This window comes from Myotis daubentonii, chromosome 11 (assembly GCF_963259705.1).
Source record: "Myotis daubentonii chromosome 11, mMyoDau2.1, whole genome shotgun sequence".
Lineage (NCBI taxonomy): Eukaryota > Metazoa > Chordata > Mammalia > Chiroptera > Vespertilionidae > Myotis > Myotis daubentonii.
Genome location: NC_081850.1, coordinates 24,065,497 through 24,085,493, shown reverse-complemented (window position 1 = coordinate 24,085,493; position 19,997 = coordinate 24,065,497). Strand labels below are relative to the sequence as shown.

The following is a 19,997-nucleotide window of genomic DNA, read 5'->3' as shown; positions in this document are numbered from 1 at the left end:
GAAAGGATATCTTTGTGTTATGATAGGATCTTTTGATCTCTTTCTGTCTATAAGTAACCTGTCTCACAGGGTGCCAACTTACTACCTTTTCTAAACATGTGGATTCTGCCCATGTCTCATAGACTACTGGCTGATTCATTTTCTATGCTTAACACATATGCGTTTCATCTAGTCTATATTTTTTCTGTCTTATATAGAAACTTTGAATATTCTCAAATAATAAATATACAGTAGAGAACAGATGAAGTAAGAAATAGATATAAATGTGAAGGGATGGCTTCTTTACAAATATTAAAAGTGTATTTAGGCTAGCAAAAGTGGATAGACACTTAAATAACTAATGAAAAATTAAGAACTCTACTTAATCATTATCTTGTGGATAGCCTACCCTGAATCTGAAATGCATGTTAAAGAGGTCTAGGCCTTTTTGAAAGGCTGGCGTGCAAGCTCTCAGGGAGTTAATTTGCATGAGGGCTTGGCGATCACTGAAGGACTGGTAGAGGTTTAGTGAACAGGTGCCCGGTGGGGGAGACGGGGAACGGAGAGAACGGCCTAGTGCTTGCCCTCCATGCAGGCCTAGGGAATGGCCTCTGGGCTTTTAGAAAAGAGCAACCTACAGGTGTACGTGGAAAGAAATATTTGATTACAGACACCATGAGACCCTGGGTTCCAGTCAGAGTGACAGGGAAGGAAGGGTGGACATATGGCAAATTCTGTATAGAGCCATTACTCCTATGGCTCAGCGAGCCCTCAATACACTGGAGGCAGGACCAGCAACTCTTATCGGGGACTGTACAAGGGCTTTGAGGTCTTGTGTGAACAGGTCAGGGGAGAATCAGGGAAATGGGACTCACTACAGGGACCTTGTCTGTATCTGCGAAACAGTGCCATTGTACGTAAGAACTTAGCACTGTGAAAACAGCACTTCTGTGGTTACATCATATTTCAGCAAATCATAGTTTACGGAGAACCGACTCAGGATGCAGGCAACTGAGGACAGTGTGAGCTCCCAGAGGGCAGAGAATTGGTGTGCCTGTAACTCACTGCTGTATCCCAGTACTCGGGACAGTGTCTGGCACATTGCAGGCACTTGTTAGACATCTAGTGAAGGAATTAATGAATGGGGCTAATTTAGGATGCTAATGGTGGATGTGGGTTTAGATATGCTTTATGCATATGCAACCACAGGAAAAATCTATCATATGGAATTGATCATGTAAGGCAGTGATTTTTAACCTTTTTCATCTCATGGCACACATAAAGTAATTACTAAAATTCTGCGGCACACCAAAAAATACATCTTTTGCCGATCTGGCAAAAAAATAGGTATAATTATGATTGACTTACAAAAAATTAACAGTCATTACCTACCCTGTTTACTCCAAAGTGACTTTTTAAAAAATCAGGTGCCTCTACGTGTACATAAGGAATTCTGATGCCAGGAATTAACCAATTATGCGACATGACCAATAAGATGCAGCTCTGCTATATGACCTATATATTTATGGTTCAAAACGGAATTCACACTGGATGGCTATTGTTGTGTTGGCTATTGTCATTTTTTATTTGGAACCTAAGGGAAAAGAGGCCAGTGGCCCTGACTAAGTAGTCTGGTATTGCATGTTTTAAAAATTCTTGCAGCACACGGGTTGAAAATCGCTGGTTTAAGGAACAGATTTCGGAAATGTAACCTTTGGGTATATTAATTGGGAATTTTGTGGTTGCCGTGTTATCCTCGCAGTTCTACAGGATGTTCTCACTAGAGATGGGTTTGGTTTGAGACTTCTAGATACAGAAATAACATTCCTATCGGGTAAAGGAAATGTCACTGCCCGATAAGCGATTTGTTTGGGGATGTTCTCCCAAGGGCTTGCTGTGATTTGAAAGCATTTCATTGATGTGAACCCCAGACCACATGGTTTGACTTATACCTGAGGTGGCCCTCTCTCACTGAGAAATAGAGAGGCCACATTCTGTCAACTGAAGGTGACCCGTCCCTCCACCAGGGCCCGCTCCGACACTGGTGGAATATAGCATTTCATGTTGGATGGTCAGGGGGAAGCAAAGCATGGGTAGGGATTTTAGGTGTGATATTGTGGAATAATGAGGGAATGTGGTTTAAACAGCAGTGGAAAAGAAGGGCATAGAAAAAAATGGTTTTGCATTTTAAGATGTGATTTTTCCCCCTATTGGTGTTGAGATACGTGCCTAACAGGTACTACAATGTTAGTAACATTGAGGAAGTCATCTCATTCAAATGACTTTAAATTTTGGGTAGTTCTTTCCTTCTTCTGCTCTGTTTACCTGAGTGTAGGTCAGCTGTTCCACTCAGAGAAATACATATGGCTTAAAGGTATCCGTCTATAGCTTCCAGATTATTATTGAATTTTTGACATTGAATTAAAAATGTTTATAACTTTAAGAAGAAATTCTTCAGTAATGAAAACGTGGTCAGAAAACTTTTACCTAATAGTTCCCAGAGAGAGTGACGTGTGTACATTTTGACCTTAGAAGTTATAATTTGGCAGCCGGAAGTGCTATTTGGAGTAAATTGAAGGCACACAGGTTGTAAGTGACTACTCTACATAAGGAGTTGCATTTGTGCAGAGTAGAGATACAAGTTACTCCATAAACTTACTTGTGTATATGTTTACTTAGGTCAGATTGTGGATGTAAGTTTGGTAACTGACAATGTTGAAATAAGAATGTGTTGCTAGCTAAATTAAAATATTTTCAAAACTTGTAAAACACTTGGTTAAAGACACCCTCTGAGGCCTTTAACAAACCAATTACATTTTCATTTTGACCACACAGTTTAGTCATAACTATACTAAGATATAGGTTTCAGTATATATAAAATTAGTCTTTTTTAAATAAAGGGTTTTTAGTTCTAAAAGTAAAGCATGTTATTATAGATAATTGGAAAATACAGAAGTTTAGGGGGAAAATTACCAACTTCAATATCTCCAAACAAGTATCATATGGAATTTTGTGTATTGCCTTTTCACTTTAAAGTCTAGCTCTGAGGTGGGCAAAGTTCAATCATATCAAAGTTCAACTAGTCTTGCCACCTGTTTTTGTATATAGCCTGCGAGCTAAGCATTTTTTATATATATTTAAATGGTAGAAAAAAGAATAATATTTCATGATGTGAGAATAATGTGAAATTAAAATGTCAGTGTTCATAAGTACAGTTGTATTAGAACATGACCATACTAATTTATTTACATATTATCTGTGGCTGCTGTGGGGGTCACAACAGCAGACTTTAGAAGTTGCAGCAGAGAAATATATGGCCTGCAAAGCATAAAATATTGACTATCTGACATTTTACAGAAAAAGGTTGCTGTTCTCTGGTCAGACCTAAGCATTTGTCCATATTATTCAAAAGTTTTATAACCACAAATTTTATAGCCATGTAATATTTCATCAAATGGCTATAGCTTACTTAACCATGCTTCTATTGTTGAATATAGGATTATTTCCATATTCAACCTAATCATAAATGGAATTGTGGGATAGTTGCTATTAACCATTTAAGACCACTGCCAAATTATAGACCAAATGGTTCTATCAATTTGTACAGTCACTAGCAATTTATGAAAACCTGTTTCATAATGGCTTCACTAACATTTATATCATAATTTTTTAAATTCAATTTTAATTGGCAATAAACATCTTATTTTACTTTCCATTTTTGATTTATTATTGGGGGTTATTTTCCATTTATTTTAAATTTTTATTTATTGATTGATTTTAGAGAGAGGAAGGGAGAGAGAGGGAAACATTGATTTATTGTTCCACTTATTCATTAGTTGATTCTTGTATGTGCCCTGACCAGAGATCAAACCCAAAACCTTGGCGTATTGGGATGATGCTCTAACCAACTGAGCTACTGAGCCAGAGCTCCATTTATTTTTAATCAGCTGTATTTTTAATTTTGTGAACTGCCAGTTCCTAGCCTTTGTTATAGTCAAATAGTTTTTTTTAAAAAATATATTTTATTGATTTTTTACAGAGAGGAAGGGAGAGAGATAGAGAGTTAGAAACATCGATGAGAGAGAAACATCGATCAGCTGCCTCCTGCACATCTCCCACCGGGGATGTGCCCGCAACCAACATACATGCCCTTGACCGGAATCGAACCCGGGACCCTTCAGTCCGCAGGCCGACGCTCTATCCACTGAGCCAAACCGGTTTCGGCTATAGTCAAATAGTTTTAAAGATAAAAAACCCTGGGGAGAAAAAACCTGAACTTCCAAAGCTTTTCCCTCATAACCCATGCTTTAGGTTATGCCCTTTTCCTAAAGATAATTCACAGTTTTTTGTGATTTCTTTTTTCAGTAAGAAAAATAGGATGTATGCATGCGTGTGTGTTTATGCTTATTTTTAAATACAAATGAGTTTTCTCACTTTATATACACACACTTTTTTTGCTTGGACATATTTCTGTATCACTGCTAACATACTTACCTCAATTTAAAAAAAAAATCGTTGTATTCTGTCATGTCATACTTTACTTAAATAGCACTTTGTTGACGGACCCTTTGATTTCATTAAAAAATACATTTCTATGAAAAAATGCTTCAGTAAACACATCTGTATGCTCATCTGGCGAACTTTTGTGAATTTAGCCATAGAAGTGCCTAGCAGTGGGATTGCCAGCTTCCATCCCTGCCTGCGTGGTCTGCGCTGGCCTTTCCCTGTCTTCTTAACAGTGGGGTTCATCAGTTGTCTAAGTGTTTGCAGATCTGTTATGTGAAAAGTACTCTTTCAGTCTCATGCTTTGTGCTGCACTTCTATAGGGATGGATGGGGTTTAGCACTTTTTCATGTGTTTGTTGGTTATAATATTTCTCTCTCCCCCACCAAATAGCCAATTTGTAGCTGAGGCAGAGGCTGCCAGTGGTTTCCCGATCTCTGTTTTCTCTTTGTTAGTAATAGAAGCTGAATATTACCTGGGCCACTCAGAATAAAACAAAATAAAATAAAGCTACATTTCTCAGCCTCCCCTGCAGCTAGGTCAGCCTTGTGACTAAGTTATGGCCAATGGGATGTAAGCACAAGTATTGTGATTTTAGGAGGTGCCTCTTCCTTTGCTCTATGAATGAGCTTCAGCACTTTTTCATGTGTTTGTTGGTTATTTTTTTTTTTGGTCAGAATGCAAACATAATGGAACTTGAAAATCCATTCTGGACCCTGAGGTGGAAGCCACATACTTAGGCTGTGACACCCAGGATAGAAGCCCCCTGGATTCCTGCAGCTTCATAGAGCCACATCCGAGAGAAATACGTTTCTATCTTATTTAAACCACTGACTTTTCTGTTTTCTATTATAGCCTAACCTAATCTAAGTAAACACACTATCCTTAGCCTGTTTCCTAATTAGGTTCCTTATTTTCTTAATTTACACGAGCCTTTTGTAAACTAAGAGAGTCATCCTATGGCTATCAGGTGTGTTGCACATGGTCCTATGAGCTTGTTTCTTCCGTTTTTCAATGGATTTTTACCGGGTGGGGCAGAAGTAGGTTTACAGTTGTGAGTACATGAAACAGCTTATTCTTTTATTATTTATTAATTATTGTGTTATTTTTCATATGAACAGCTGGAAACTTACTTCTGCTGCAGACTGCATGCATATACTAAAAATATACTCCTTATTAATTCAGTTTTTGTACCGTTTTATATAGTTGAGCGTATGATATATTTACATTTCAAATTCTCTCTGAGTGGTTTGGGAATGTCTATTTCTAAGACCCAGGTGAAAAATGGCCCCCTTGGCATTTTCTGGCTTTCCTGGCTCTCTGTGTCATTGAGCGCATCAAAATTGCCAAGATACAGGCTTGGGAAGGAGAGCAGGAAAGGAAAGAACAAAACCATCTGGGGAAATTCTTTGACTCTTTTCCCAACCTCAGTCATGTCAGGAAATCTAAACATCCAGGAGAAGAAAATGGGAATTGTTATCTTGTCAGGCATGAGACACCTTTAAAGTAATTTAAAATTAACTTTTAAATGTTCTATTGTAATTTAAAACGATAGTGCTGAATTTTACCTCTGAATATTACCACATATAAGCTCCTTCGGTGAAAGGGCCCAAACTTTTATTTTATGTAAATGCTGTAAAAGCCATTTATTCCAGTACCATGGATATTCAAATGTTGGGCTATAGTTAGATATGTCATCCTAATATATATAAAGAGCTAGGTGCCATCATGACCGAACGGGCGAACGGTCACCATGAAGTGCGTGGAGCACCTCTTGGTCCCCCCGACCCCCCGAGCCGCTCACCATGCGGGGTGGCTGGCAGCGAGGTGGGACTGGGGACTGTTGAGCGGTGGTGGCGGGCTGCTTCGTGGGGTGGCCGTGAGCTTAGCGGAGCAGTCACCGGGCGGCAGCGAGTTTCGCGGAGTGTCCAGTGGCGAGTTTCGCGGGGTGGCAGCAAGCTTCACGGAGCAGGCAAGGGGCCGGGGTGAGCATCGCGGAGCGTCCCAGGGCGGGGAGCTTCATGTAGCGCTGCAGGGCGGCAGAGGACATGGGACAGAGGCCAGGCTAGGCCTAGGGACCCTAACCACGCACGATTTCATGCGCGCTGGCCCGCTAGTCAAAAATAAAAGTATTGATTTTTAGGCGCTAGTACAATATGCGTACACTTTTATTTTTCATTTTCACAGAGATTTGTTGAGCCCTAAGTATTTTTATGAAACTCTCTGGATCTAGAATAAGCTGAGGCTCTGTCTCCTCTGGGTGCCATGATAAAGTGGTGGTCAAGCATCTGGGGAGGAAAATCAGAGAGATCCAGACTCACAGTAATTCCTACCACTTACCCAGCTGTGAAAATGGAGCAGTTTATCCTACTCTTCTGAGCCCCAGTTTCTTCAACTGTAAAATGAGGGCAATAGGAACACGTGCTCACTGGCTGTTAGAATTGGGGTAAAGCCTTATAAAGCTACACCTTGCCCAGTGTCTGACATATGCTCAATACAAGTTAGCTACAATTGTAAATGTGGCATTTATTATCACTTGAGAAGAGTATAAAGAGAGGCAGAGAAGAGGAGCTACGGTGTGCTATGCATTTTCTGTGTCTACTATTCCCTGTAATCTTTGTAACATCCCTAGGAGGGATTAGTCTTCCAACTTTACAGATGAGGATGCAGGCCCACACAGGTTACGTAGCTTGTCAAAGATCACATGCTTAATAATCAAGTTGGGAACCCAGGGTCTCGTCAATTTCAAAGTCCATATTCTTTCCTTTATACTGCGCTACTGTTATTTGGGACATAACTGTATATACACAACATAACCAAATAGTAATATAAGACCAAAACCATGAAGTGATAACGAGTGGTTTGTTCATTCAGTCATTCATCAATTAGAAATCTTATTGGATCCCAGATACTCTGCTCAGTGCTAGGAATGCAAAGTCAAGAATCGATCTCACTAGGTGCCCATAGTTTTATGGGGGAGATGTAAATGCATACAAATGAGTAAAAATAGAAATTTTAATGCTCATAAGGAAATACAGGGTGTCCCCCAAAATGCATACACACTTTAACAGCTGATGGCTCAATTATGAAAATGAAATGTATTTGAATAAAAACTATAATTATTCAAAATATATATATACATTTTTGGTACACCCTATATATATTTGTGATTATTGCCAACTCTCATTATTTGTGTGAACTACAGTGCCCTATGATTTCCAGTTCCTGGCGTATCTGGAAAGTAGTCAGGTATAATTTGGTTAACTAACTTGAATATATGGAAGAAGACAGCTGTGATACCAAGTACGGAGACTAGGGTAAGAATACATTAGGAGCTGGAGTAGAAATAGCGAGGGAGCCTCATTGTAAGGTCCTCTTGTGGGCACTTTGACTTCTTCATCAGTGTATGTGGAGTTCGCACTCTACTTAAAACCAGTCAATAATTTACAGAGCTTAAGACATCACCATGGAGGCCGAAGTAATAAAAAATGTAATACGGAACTTAATTGAATGAAGCCGCATCATCTAAACTGTGGCTGATCTTGCTATCTATTTAGCTTTTTTTAGATCCTTGTGTAATATGTATTTCTTCCCTTTGAGAATGGCCTCTCTATAGCTCATCAAAATCTTAAATATTATATTTGGGAACCTCTGACTTCTGAGGTAATGTCATCCTCAAAAGCTGGGTGTTAACGGTACTCTACTATATGCCATCACAAGTGGGATGGTGATGGACCTGTAGAACTTCAGAGTTGGAAATAGTCTAGCTCCTCACTTTATAAGTTAGGAAGTGAGACCCAGAAGGACTGATTGACCTGCCCAGAATGGCCCAGTTAGATTGTACAGAAGTGGGAGGAAAAACTAGTCTTCTCATCTCCGGTCTAATCCTCTCTCACAATACTGTGTGCCTAGCGTATTCTCCACGCAGCACTATTCCAGCTTACTACATCATATCACCCCTCATGTTTTATAATATTAGATTCTGGGAGGCTCAACTTGATCATAAATGCTACGCAGGAGACAAATAGCTTAGTGTCATTGTTTCAGGAGCCTTGGTCTGCAAATTGCTTTGATTTATAGATAATTTATTGAGTGATTATCTTATTATTAGACTAATGCTTTATTTACTTTTTTTTATTGGGAAAACAGTCTTAGAAAACTAAGATATTAAAGTCCTGAAAAATGGCTATGGGACATGTTCAATTACTATATTTCATAAAATTCTTAAAATGCAGAAATTTAGTGGACACATTTTGTATTGTGAATATATATTTAGCTGATGGAGTATAGCAGTGCAAATAGAATCATTTACAGCTTATTGAGCAAATAAAAGCACTTCCATAAAGATTCACATGACACCTAGCTTTTATTTCAGGTAACTAATTTCTTTTTGAAAAATAGCTTAAATTTAGATTTATAGGAGAGACTACCAGAGCACCTCAGCAGTTTAAAAAGAAGTTTAAATGACAATAGACTTTACAGATTTAAAATATAAAATCAGGTGGAGAATATTAACTTTTAATGGTCTCTGATAAAAAGTTATTTAACTTTTTTACTCTCTGTGGTATATTAAAAGTGTTATGATGTAGTTCTGTATATTATTTGTAACAAGAAAAAATAGTTCATATTTACTTGTTTTTTAACATCTCATTTTGAAATAAAAGCTTCATCAGAATTTTTGCTGGCTTGTTTTGAAGCTATTAAGGCACTTAAAATCAGACTGGAATATAGCAAATGATCCTAGTAACAAAAAAAAAATTGTGTTTTCATTTACACAAAAGTAAATTTGTTTACTTGGTGGAGGACATACCCTTTGGGGTGCATATCTTTAAGGAAATATATTTTTTAGGTTACTTTTTATGTTTCGGACATAAGGTCAGATGATAGTGTGCAAAAAGTGAGCCTCTGATTTGAAATATTAGAGGAATGCTCAACACCCCATTTCAAGGTTATTTAGTAAAAAAAAAATGTTACATCAGATGAAAAGATTTCAGACTACATAGTGGAAACTAGACATACTGAAAAGTTAGATGAGGAAAGACAAAAGAAGGAGCCTTTGTGGAGAGCAAGAGCCATAGACTATTAAGGAGAAAGGAGAGTTAGGGCCCTTCCCTGAAGGACCACCTTCCCAAAGTGGAATGTGGTAGGTTGATGGAGTCATGAGAACAAAAAAGGAAACCTCAAGTACAGAATATAGATATGAGTAAATTATAAATATATTTCTTTAACATTGCAAAACAGGAGTGATTGGTCAGTTTGGCACAGTTATCTTTCTCTAGTCTGAGGCATCAAGAAGAAAAACCCTCGGAGAATACCTGACCTTCCTTCACCCGCTTCTGCACACTCCTCTCTTTTCATACATCGTTTTCTGAGACCCGTACTTGAAGTATAAAGATGTAACAACAAACTTCTGAAGCCTTGCCTGACAGTATTCTTTCATCATAATAGAGAATTCTGTTGCTGTAACTAAGTCTTATTAAGCAGAGAATCAGGCCGCACCATCGGCGGCTCTGCCAGCATCCCCTCCCGGACCCCACCCCCCAGGTGTGGCAGAATACCTTAGTACATGCATTGTTTGTTATCTTTACAGCAGCAACATCAGGCAATAATGCGTGTTCAGACATGCAGCTAAAAAAATAAAATCAGAAAGGGTGGTTCCGGTGGCAGTATTGCAGTAAAGGCATGAAAAGGGTACCCGTCCCGCCTCTGATGTAAGGTGATGTCGCGCTCTGTTCCAGTCCTGGACTGATATGCTCAGCCCTGTGCTAAGGTTGGGCAGGCGAAACCTCATCACTGCTGCTAATGAGGGTTCACGCGATGGGGAGTTGTGTCCTTTTGTGGGGATAAGCTCACCCCTCGCCATGAGCCATCCAAGTGGCCATTTATGGTGTTTTTTACTTCCTTTATAAAGAGAGATGGCTTCAGTCAACGGTAGGCTTGCAGTGGAGTACCAAGAAATCAAAAGAACAGAGATCAAAGAAAACTGCTGAACTAGGTGTTAGATGCAGCCATTGATTTTTCTCTAGTTGTAGTTTTTTTAAAAAAATCCACAAAAATGATAACACATACAACAGTTGAATTTCTAATACTTTCCTAAGGCCAGCCATAGCTTCCTTCTTGTTTTCACAGGTAGAAACGGTTTTGTATAACATGACATAATAAAGCAGGGCTGGAAAGAGTTCACACTATGTTGTTATCAAAACTGTAAGGGAATCTACCAAAAGGGATGTTTCTTATTTGAAAAATTCTGCAGGATAGAGTGAGTTTTTAGGCTAACCTCATCCAGGCAACATTTATTTGCTGAGAATCTGGAAAATTCTAACGTACAATTGATCACTATTTTCCCAGTATCTATAAATGTTGTAAAACAATCCTATCCACTTTACTGGTAAGACTTTGTTCAAGTTAAATATTAACTGCTGAGTACTGATGTTACTTAAGGCTTAAATGTATAGCTTCTCAAAATATTAATTCGGTTTTCAAGTACTTCATGAGTGTGTGGATTTCTTAAGTTTGATTTCCAATAGTTTCTGGATACCTGTAATGTTTTAAAATCTGAGACAAATTGTTTTCCTGTTGCAATTCCATATTTTGATACACAATTCCCAAATGCTTATACTAGAACAGTATTTATTAAAACAGGATGGTAGCATTATTATTAAAGGGAAAGGCAAAAAGTTTATCTCACTAGCATTTTGTGTGCTATTCTTTAGAAGTCACTAGGATTGACTTTTTTCCTTTGTGCTATGTCTGTCAATTACATAAGTCAGGCTGATAGATTTGAAAATGGAAATATCTATAGTTCATTTTCTAAGCAGTGCAATCTTCCATAGTATATAGAGTGTATTATATGGCACAAGGAAATAAACACTATTACCATTGGTTCCTGTGAACTGCCAGTGGATGAAAGCCGGGGTAAAGGTGCCTGATTGCATTCACTCTGGGATCCAATAACTTTATAAAAGTTTTATACAGTTTTATTGTTTATGACATAGAACAAATTAAAGGCGCAGTCACAATTGGAAAATCTATAATAATAAAAGGGTAATATGCCTATTAGACTGGACATCATTTGGGACGAAGCCGGGGTCCCGGGGGCCTGCGGGTGGCCGGAGGGAAGCCCGGGTCCCGGCTGTCAGAAGGAAGCCGGTGCTGGCAGCCGGGGGAAGGAAGGCCTACTCTTGCACGAATTTCGTGCATTGGGCTTTTAGTAATTTCTTATTTGTGTATTATATAGCTTTTTAACCAGGGTGCTGCAAGAATTTTTAAAACATGCAATATCTGACTAGTTAGGGACACTGACCTCTTTTCCCTTGTAGTGGTTCTCAACCTCCCTAATGCCGTGACCCTTTAAGACAGTTCCTCATGTTGTGGTGACCCCCAACCATAAAATTATTTTGGTTGCTACTTCATAACTGTAATTTTGCTCCTGTTATGAATCGTAATGTAAATATCTGATATGCAGGATGTATTTTCATTGTTCGCGACCCACAGGTTGAGAACTGCTGCTAGAGTGTCAAGTAAAAAAATGACCACAGCCAACACAATAATAGCTGTATCGTGTGAATGAATCAAGTTAAACCTGCCCAGCTGGTGTGGCTCAGTGGTCGAGCATCGATCCATGAGCCAGGAGGTCACAGTTTGATTCCTGGACAGGGCACAGGCCCGGGTTGTGGGCTAGATCCTCAGTATGGGGCATGCAGGAGGCAGCTGATCAATGATTCTCGCTCATCATTGATGTTTCTATCTCTCTCTCCCTCTCCCTTCTGAAATTAATAAAAATATATTTAAAGAAAAAAAAGTTATGCCTATTTTTTTTGGTCAAATCGGCAAAAATATATATGTATTTTTTTGGTGTGCCACAGAATTTTAGAAACTAGTTTATGTGTGCCATGAGATGAAAAAGGTTGAAAATCTCTGGATTATATAAACGGTACTTCTTTGTTTATTGTTTTGGACTCTGTTTAAGAGTTTTTATTCTATGTTTATTATTATTATTTTTTCATATTGCAGGCAGGATCACGAGACCATTCAAATATCTCAATTCCTTCAAGAGCTGCTCTTCCTGCTGACACAACTGGTGTTGCGGAGTTTTTGCCATTGAAAGCTGAACTTGATACAACTTACACTTTCTTAAAGGAGACATTTATAAATTCTGCGCCCCTGACATCATCTCACTCCTCTCCAGTAACTACGTCTGCTAACACCAAAAGGCCAGCTCAGATTGGATTATGACATTATGAAATTTAAAAAAAAATGTAGGAAGAGTTAACAGTACAATTAAAATTGTTTTGAAGGGGGATTTTCTTATCAGTTGACTTTTGTTTCAACACAAGTGACAGTGGGTTTTAAAAAATTGTGTGATATCGTGATGTGTGCAGGTATCTGTGTCTCCCTCAATAATGAAATAACCAACTCCCCTCGCCCCCCAAGTTTTATTTATTATCACAGTTGCTCATTTTTATGTAACATATTTTTAAATGTTAAGGAATGACACATTTTGGGTAATTTCCTTCAGACTTAAAAAAATCAATAAGCCATTTTAGTCTCTATCTATCAAAGTTGTTTCATACTTGTCTATTTTAAAGCAGGACTGCAATACTTTAATAGGATTGAGAGAGCTATTTGAAATGTATGCCAATGATTCCTGTCATTTCATGGCAGCCCTGCCATGGTTCACTGAGCCCCCTCTTCTCTCTTGTCAGCTCAACTGAAGACAAGCATTTAGTTGCAAACTTTAAGCAGGTTGTGCAAAACAGAAATGATGTGACTGCTTTTCCTCCTGCACAATAATGTCACTCTTGGTCAATGTGAGAAGGTCAGGTTGCTCCTTGTAAAGCTACATGATACCACTTGCCCATTTGAACAAGTTCAGTTAACTGCTGAATCGGGTCCCTGCAGGCGCTGAAAACGCATCCTTTTATCAGGCCTGCGTCAGATAAGAAAGCAGGGCAATTGTGCTGGGAAGGTTTCTGTGGTTTGTTCAGGCACCTTTTAAGGACAGTTCCCACCGCAGAATAGCAGGTAATAGACTTAGTATACGCTGAGAAACTTCAAGGTAATGGCTGTGATGACCTTCAAAATAGACTCCCTTTCTGTTTTGTTGCTGGTAGGACCCGAGACTGACGCCCATCTTTGATGCAGACGGAATTTAAAGCAAGGCCACTGCCCTGCATTTTCTGCCTTGTAGCACATAAAAGTAAAATTGTATGTCAGGCCGAGATGTCGGGGAGCTGACAAGATGCCCCAGTGACATTTCAGCTAGAAAGAGCAAGTGTCTTGCAACCAAGTGGTCAAATATCAAATAATAGGTCAAGCAGGAAGGAACTGAGTTCTAACCACAAAGAGGTTTCTGGTAACTTACTTGACAAGCTTTTGGGTGCTTTGTGGCTTGACAAACTGATGTTCTGTGGGGTATCGCTAGACAGACTGTTCTTTATCGCCTTCAGAAGATCAGACATTGACATTGATTAAACTCTTTAACCCTTAAAGGTTAAATCTTAGCAGCGTGCATCATGATAATTGAAGAACAAAAGGAGACTTGTAATATGTATCTGTTTTTGTATTAATCATTCCACTCCCAGTGATATTAACTTCTGATGTGAACTGTAGTTTCTGATGAAGAGTTTTGATACAAAATCCATATTTTATATTATTTTTCATTATGGAGTTTGTTATTCCAGATACTTAAGAAAATAACAGTATGTATTATGAAATCTATATTGTCTTCACTTTACACTGACATTTGATTCAAATATTCCCAACTTCTGAGAATTTTTTTAATTGGCCTTGGTAAATAAAATTTGTGTACTTACTGTTTATGTTGTTAGCCAGATTAGCCGAGTGATGATGCCATCGGAGGTAACACAGCACTATTGTGGCACATTACTGTTTCTTATAGAGCTGAGCAGTATAATTAGCATTTCATAAATCCTTAGAAAGCTGTTTATGTGGAGTAGAATTACATCTTTAACCAAATTTCTCTGAATTCTTTCCTTGGAATTCTCTTTATTACCCATTCTGGATTTTGAGTATCATAGAATATGCCCTGTGCAGTGTAACATGAATGAAATTCAACTTGCAAATTTATTGTAACACAGAAAATGCTGTTGTTTTAATACAGATCATGGAATACTTTCTGCACATTTCAAAACACTTCTTTTCCTGCCAGTCCATAAAATGATTAAGATTTGTCTATATAGAAATTGATATGCAGCTTTTAGTTCATGTAACATCATTTAGCTTTCAATTCTCATCCGATAAAGTGCTCCCCTCTATCACTTATATGCTTCTCTGTGTGTGTGCGTATGTTTGTGTTGTATCTATTTCCAATCCTACTAATTTAAGAGGAATGAGAACTTTTGTAAACTTTACCTTGGGCAGACTTTGGTCTTCTTGTCTTAATTTTACAATCTGTTAATGGGATAACACCAAAAATAAATGTTTATGTCTCCTCATATGTGTGGGTATCCGATTTTCCAGGTACATTTTATGCAATAAATTCTGAACTATAAATTTAAAAAAATTGTTAAACAAAAGCATGTTACATTTATAACCAACTAGATGCTAAAGGCCATAGAGACAGAAGGATGAGCCTTCTGAGTGATCATTAGTATTCATCACCAAATATGTAATTTCTATACCATATGCCCCCCCCCCCCCAGAAGTCAGACCAGCAGGAGAAGATTTAATAACATTCTATGGAGATCTGAAGGATAGACTGCTCCTGAGCACGTGTTTGAGATCCATGGTTTGTTCACCAGGACAGTTGCTTTATCAGCTTCTTTGCCTCCTTAAGAATGATGTAAAAATATAAAAACTAGACATTTCCCAGGAGAATGACTTCAAATACTTTTGTAGGGGAAGAAAAGTTTTACTTTATACCTTAGTATGTGGATTTTCCTACTAACCTTCTGTGATCTAGAAAAATACCTATATCATCCGTCACTATCAAAGGGATTCTTGAAGTTACTATTTTGATACCTAAGTCACACTTAGTGAATGAGGCATTGCCGGTGTTTTTAATATAAACATTTTGCAATGATGTAATAAATACAAAGAGGTGTAGGAAATTGCAAGAATTGCCAATTTGGTAATTTATTGACATAGACAAATAACCTTTTAAATAGTAGAAGAATGACAACTTTAATCTACCAAATGTCTGACTCTTTTCAACTTAGCAACAGTATTTTTTACATTTATAATATATGCTGTTATTGAATGCTTAAAGAGATCATTACTATTTTCGCGTTACTATATTTACCAGTTATATCTGAATTCATTCTATACACCATATGAACAATGGTAAATTGATCCTGTTTTACTTTGTACTTTTTAAAAATATATATTTTATTTTTTATAGAGAGGAAGGGAGAGAGATAGTTAGAAACATTGATGAGGGAGAACATCGATCAGCCACCTCTGGCACACCTACTGGCGGTGTGCCCACAACCAAGGTACATGCCCTTGAATGGAATTGGACCTGGGACCCTTCAGTCTGCAGGCCAGTGCTCTATCCACCAAGTCAAACCAGTTAGGGCTACTTTGTACTTTTTATAGACAAGTTTTCTAATACAAAAGGTGGAAAGTAAATAATATTTATTGAGCAACTATTCTATGCCAGCCATTATAACAAAACTTTAATGTTCTCAAAATAAACCTCTGGAGTGGGTATCTGCATCACCATTTTATAGATAAGCTAGTAACCCAGTGTGTGAAATCATGCGAGACCAAGACCCGCGGGACATTGCGTGAGACCTGGGACCCAGAGTCAAGTCCCTGCTCACCCACATGCCACTTGCCAGCGGGGAGCAGACCTAAGCTGCAGTCAGACAACTTTAACGCTGCTGAGGTGGCAGGAGAGGCTCACACCACCACCGCTGTGCTGGCAGCCATCAACCTGGCTTGTGGCTGAGCAGAGATCCTCCATGTGGGAGCTCACTGACCACCAGAGGGCAGCTCCTGCATTGAGCGTCTGCCCCCTGGTGGTCAGTGTGTGTCATAGTGACCAGTCATTCCCAGTCCTTCTGCTGTTAGGGTCAGTTTGCATATTAGCCTTTTATTATATAGGATAGAGGCCTGGTGCATGGGTGGGGGGCGGCTGGTTTGCCCTGAAGGGTGTCCCGGATCAGGGTGGGGGTCCTGCTTGGGTGCCTGGCCAGCCTGGATGAGGGGCTGATGGCTGTTTTCAGGCTGCCCGCATGCCCTTCAGGGTGGGGGGTCCACCACTGGGGTGCCTGGCCAGTCTGGATGAGGGGCTGAGGGCTGTTTTCAGGCAGGCCAAGCCTGCAACTGAAGCTCCCAGTCTCTCCTTTTTTCCTTTTTCTTTTTTATTCTGGGATTCATTTACTTTCTGTAATTGAAACTTTGTTCCAGCTCCAGCTCCAAGGCCAGCTGGCTGAAAGCAGTTACCTCGGATTTTTTTAGCTTCTATAATTGCAGGCGGGGAATCTTGGCTTCCTCCATTGCCGGGGCAACCAAGCCTCATGTTCGCTTCAGCTGCCTGGCTGCTGGCCGCCATCTTGGATGGCAGTTAATTTGCATATCGCCCTGATTAGCCAATGGGAAGCATAGCGGAGGTATGGTTAATTACCATGTTTGTCTATTATTAGATAGGATAACTGAGCATCTAAAATGTTAAGCATTTGGCTACCTAAGATCACACAGAATCTAGTAATTAGCAAGCCTAGAGCTGTAACTCCAAAGCCCACACAATTCCAAGTTTGCCAGGCCTGTTTTCCAGTAATAATTAGCACATTTTAAAGAGGAGAAAAACTTCCAAAATTGTCCTGATCAGTTAGGAATTATTTTGAGAAGTATATTTTGGTTTGAAATTTAGATCACTTACTTCATTAATTAGACAAACAAAACACATTCACTCATCCATATAACCAGTAATGGGAAGAACAGTGAAGTTTGTACCTATCTTTCAAAGGAACGAACACCCTTCATTATGTTGCCCAGGTTTCCTAGCCTGGGCTGAGGGATTATGCATACTCTCAGAGACAGACTCTTTGTTGAAAATCCATTCATGGTAAGCCAGCCTGAACAAGCTATACCTTCCCAGTGGGAAATAATAACATATGCTGAGGAAAGCTGATCAAAAAAACATTAACTTGTATAACTCTTAGGATGGAGCTGGGGATTTTAAAGTAAAATACATTTTTTGGATTAGTGTGATAGACTGAGTAATGAGCCCAAAGATTTCCACACCCTAATCCCTGGAACCTGTGAGTGTTACCTTACATGGCAAAAGGGACTCTACAGATGTGATTAAGTGAAGGATCTTGAGATGGGGAGATTAAACATCTGGGTGGACGCCAAATGCAATCGCAAGTGTCCTAAGAAGGGAAGCAGAGGGTGATTTGACTATAGAGCAGAGGCGATGTGATGGCAGCACGGATTGAGCCATGGGCTTTGCAGATGGAGCTGGGCCCTGAGCTGAGGAATGCAGGCGCAGCTGAACGCCAAAGGCCAGCAAACAGTCTCCCTGGGAGCTCCACCACGGTAAGAGGATACATTTGTTTTCAGCCACAAGACCGAGGTAATTTGTTACAGCAGCCATAGGAAACTAATACCACCAGTAAACTTTCAGTGTTCTTTTTAAGGATTAATACATTTGTCTTTCAATATTTTCAAACAGAAGAATCATTCTTTCTTTTAAATTATCCTAATCAGTGGTCTTCATCACTTGAATTTCCAAATAATTTTTAGGTTTTCATTTTATACTAGAGGCCTGATGCACAAATATTCGTGCAAGAGTAGGCCTTCTTTCCCCCAGCTGCTGGCACTGGCTTCCCTCTAGCAACTGGGACTGGGGCTTCCCTCGCAGCCCAGGCTTCACCCGGAAGGACATCTGGTCTAATTAGCATATTATGCTTTTATTATAGACTAGAGGCCCGGTGCAGAAAAATTTGTGCACTCGGGGGTGGAGGGGTACCTCAGCCCGACCTGTGCCCTCTCGCAGTCTGTGACCCCTCAGGGGATGACCACCTGCTGGCTTAGGCCCGCTCCCCAGGGGATTGGGCCTAAGATGGCAATCAGACATCCCTCTGGCAGCCCGGCAACCCTCGGGAGATGTCCACTTGCCAGGGGGGAGCAGGCCTAAACTGCAGTCGGACATCCTTGGCGCTGCTGAGGAGGCAGGAGAGGCTCCCACCACCACCGCTGTACTGGCAGCCATCAACCTGGCTTGTGGCTGAGCAGAGCTCCTCCCATGTGAGAGCGCCCTGACCACCAGAGGGCAGCTCCTGCATTGAGTGTCTGCCCCCTGGTGGTCAGTGTGTGTCATAGTGACCAGTCATTCCCAGTCCTTCTGCTGTTAGGGTCAGTTTGCATATTACCCTTTTACTATATAGGATAGAGGCCTGGTGCATGGGAGGGGGCTGGCTGGTTTGCCCTGAAGGGTGTCCCAGATCAGGGTGGGGGTCCCGCTTGGGTGCTTGGCCAGTCTGGATGAGGGGCTGATGGCTGTTTGCAGCTGGTCGCACCCCCTTCATGGTGGGGGTCCCCACTGCGGTGCCTGGCCAGTCTGGGTGAGGGGCCAAGGCCTGTTTTCAGGCTGGCGGGTGACTGAAGCTTCCAACCTCTCCTTTTTTCCTTTTTTTTTTTTTATTCTGGGATTTATTTACCTTCTGTGGCTGAGAGCCAGCTTTAGCTCTGAGGCTCAGCTCCAGCTTGAGTCCTCAGCTGCTGAAAGCAGGTATCTGGGTTTGTTTGGCTTTTATAATTGAAACACTGTTGCAACTCCAGCTCTGAGGCCCTGCTGGCTGAAAGCAGGTTTCTGGGGTTTGTTTAGCTTCTATAATTGCAACATTGTTTCTTAGAGTGCAGCTCAGAGGCCGGCAGCGGCAGGCGGGGAACCTTGGCTTCCTCCATCACTGGAGCAAGCAAGCCTCCTGTTCGCTTCAGCTGCCTGGCTGCTGGCTGCCATCTTGGTTGGCAGTTAATTTGCATATCACCCTGATTAGCCAATGGGAAGTGTGTCAGAGGTATGGTTAATTACCATGTTTGTCTATTATTAGATAGGATTCCTGGCTTCTGAATATAAAAAACTGTGATTGTCTATATTGGGACATTTAATCACCCTCTAATGCCATCATTCCTGATAATTTTAAAAATTAACCTGGGTTTCAATAAGTACAGGAAATGTATGCACAGTTTAACAGCTGATAGCTCAATTGATGTTTCTTTTCAGATTTAACCCATTGTAATTAAGAATGTATAATAATTGTGTATACATTTTTGGGGGACAACCTATGAATTTCTATAATTTTTAAAAGGTGTTATGCTTCAAATGTACTAAATTTGTGTTTAAGGTTGACTTTAAATGATTGTTTTTATTTGATTCCACTTTTGTAGGCATAGTTTTGTAGCTTTCTTTACAAAATAAATTTACTCTTAAAAGAATTTATATTAATCATAGCTTAAAATAATGATTTGGGATTTATAAATCTTATCTTAAATGTACCAGAGCATTTTCCTTAACTATTTACCCATGGGTTCGGTATATGTCC

At 39.8% G+C, this 19,997-nt stretch overlaps 1 protein-coding gene across 2 annotated transcripts in view; it reads left to right on the top strand.

Annotated features, from left to right (window-relative positions):
- CCDC171 (coiled-coil domain containing 171) overlaps positions 1–14,933 on the top strand; it is a 264,220-nt gene extending 249,287 nt beyond the window's left edge. For both annotated transcript variants that reach the window (XM_059656616.1, XM_059656615.1), the window contains one exon: positions 12,496–14,933. In XM_059656616.1, coding sequence (XP_059512599.1) covers positions 12,496–12,717 — 222 coding nt within the window. In that variant the 3' untranslated portion in view covers positions 12,718–14,933. The remainder of the gene's footprint in view (positions 1–12,495) is intronic.
- The last annotated feature ends 5,064 nt before the right edge of the window (positions 14,934–19,997 follow it).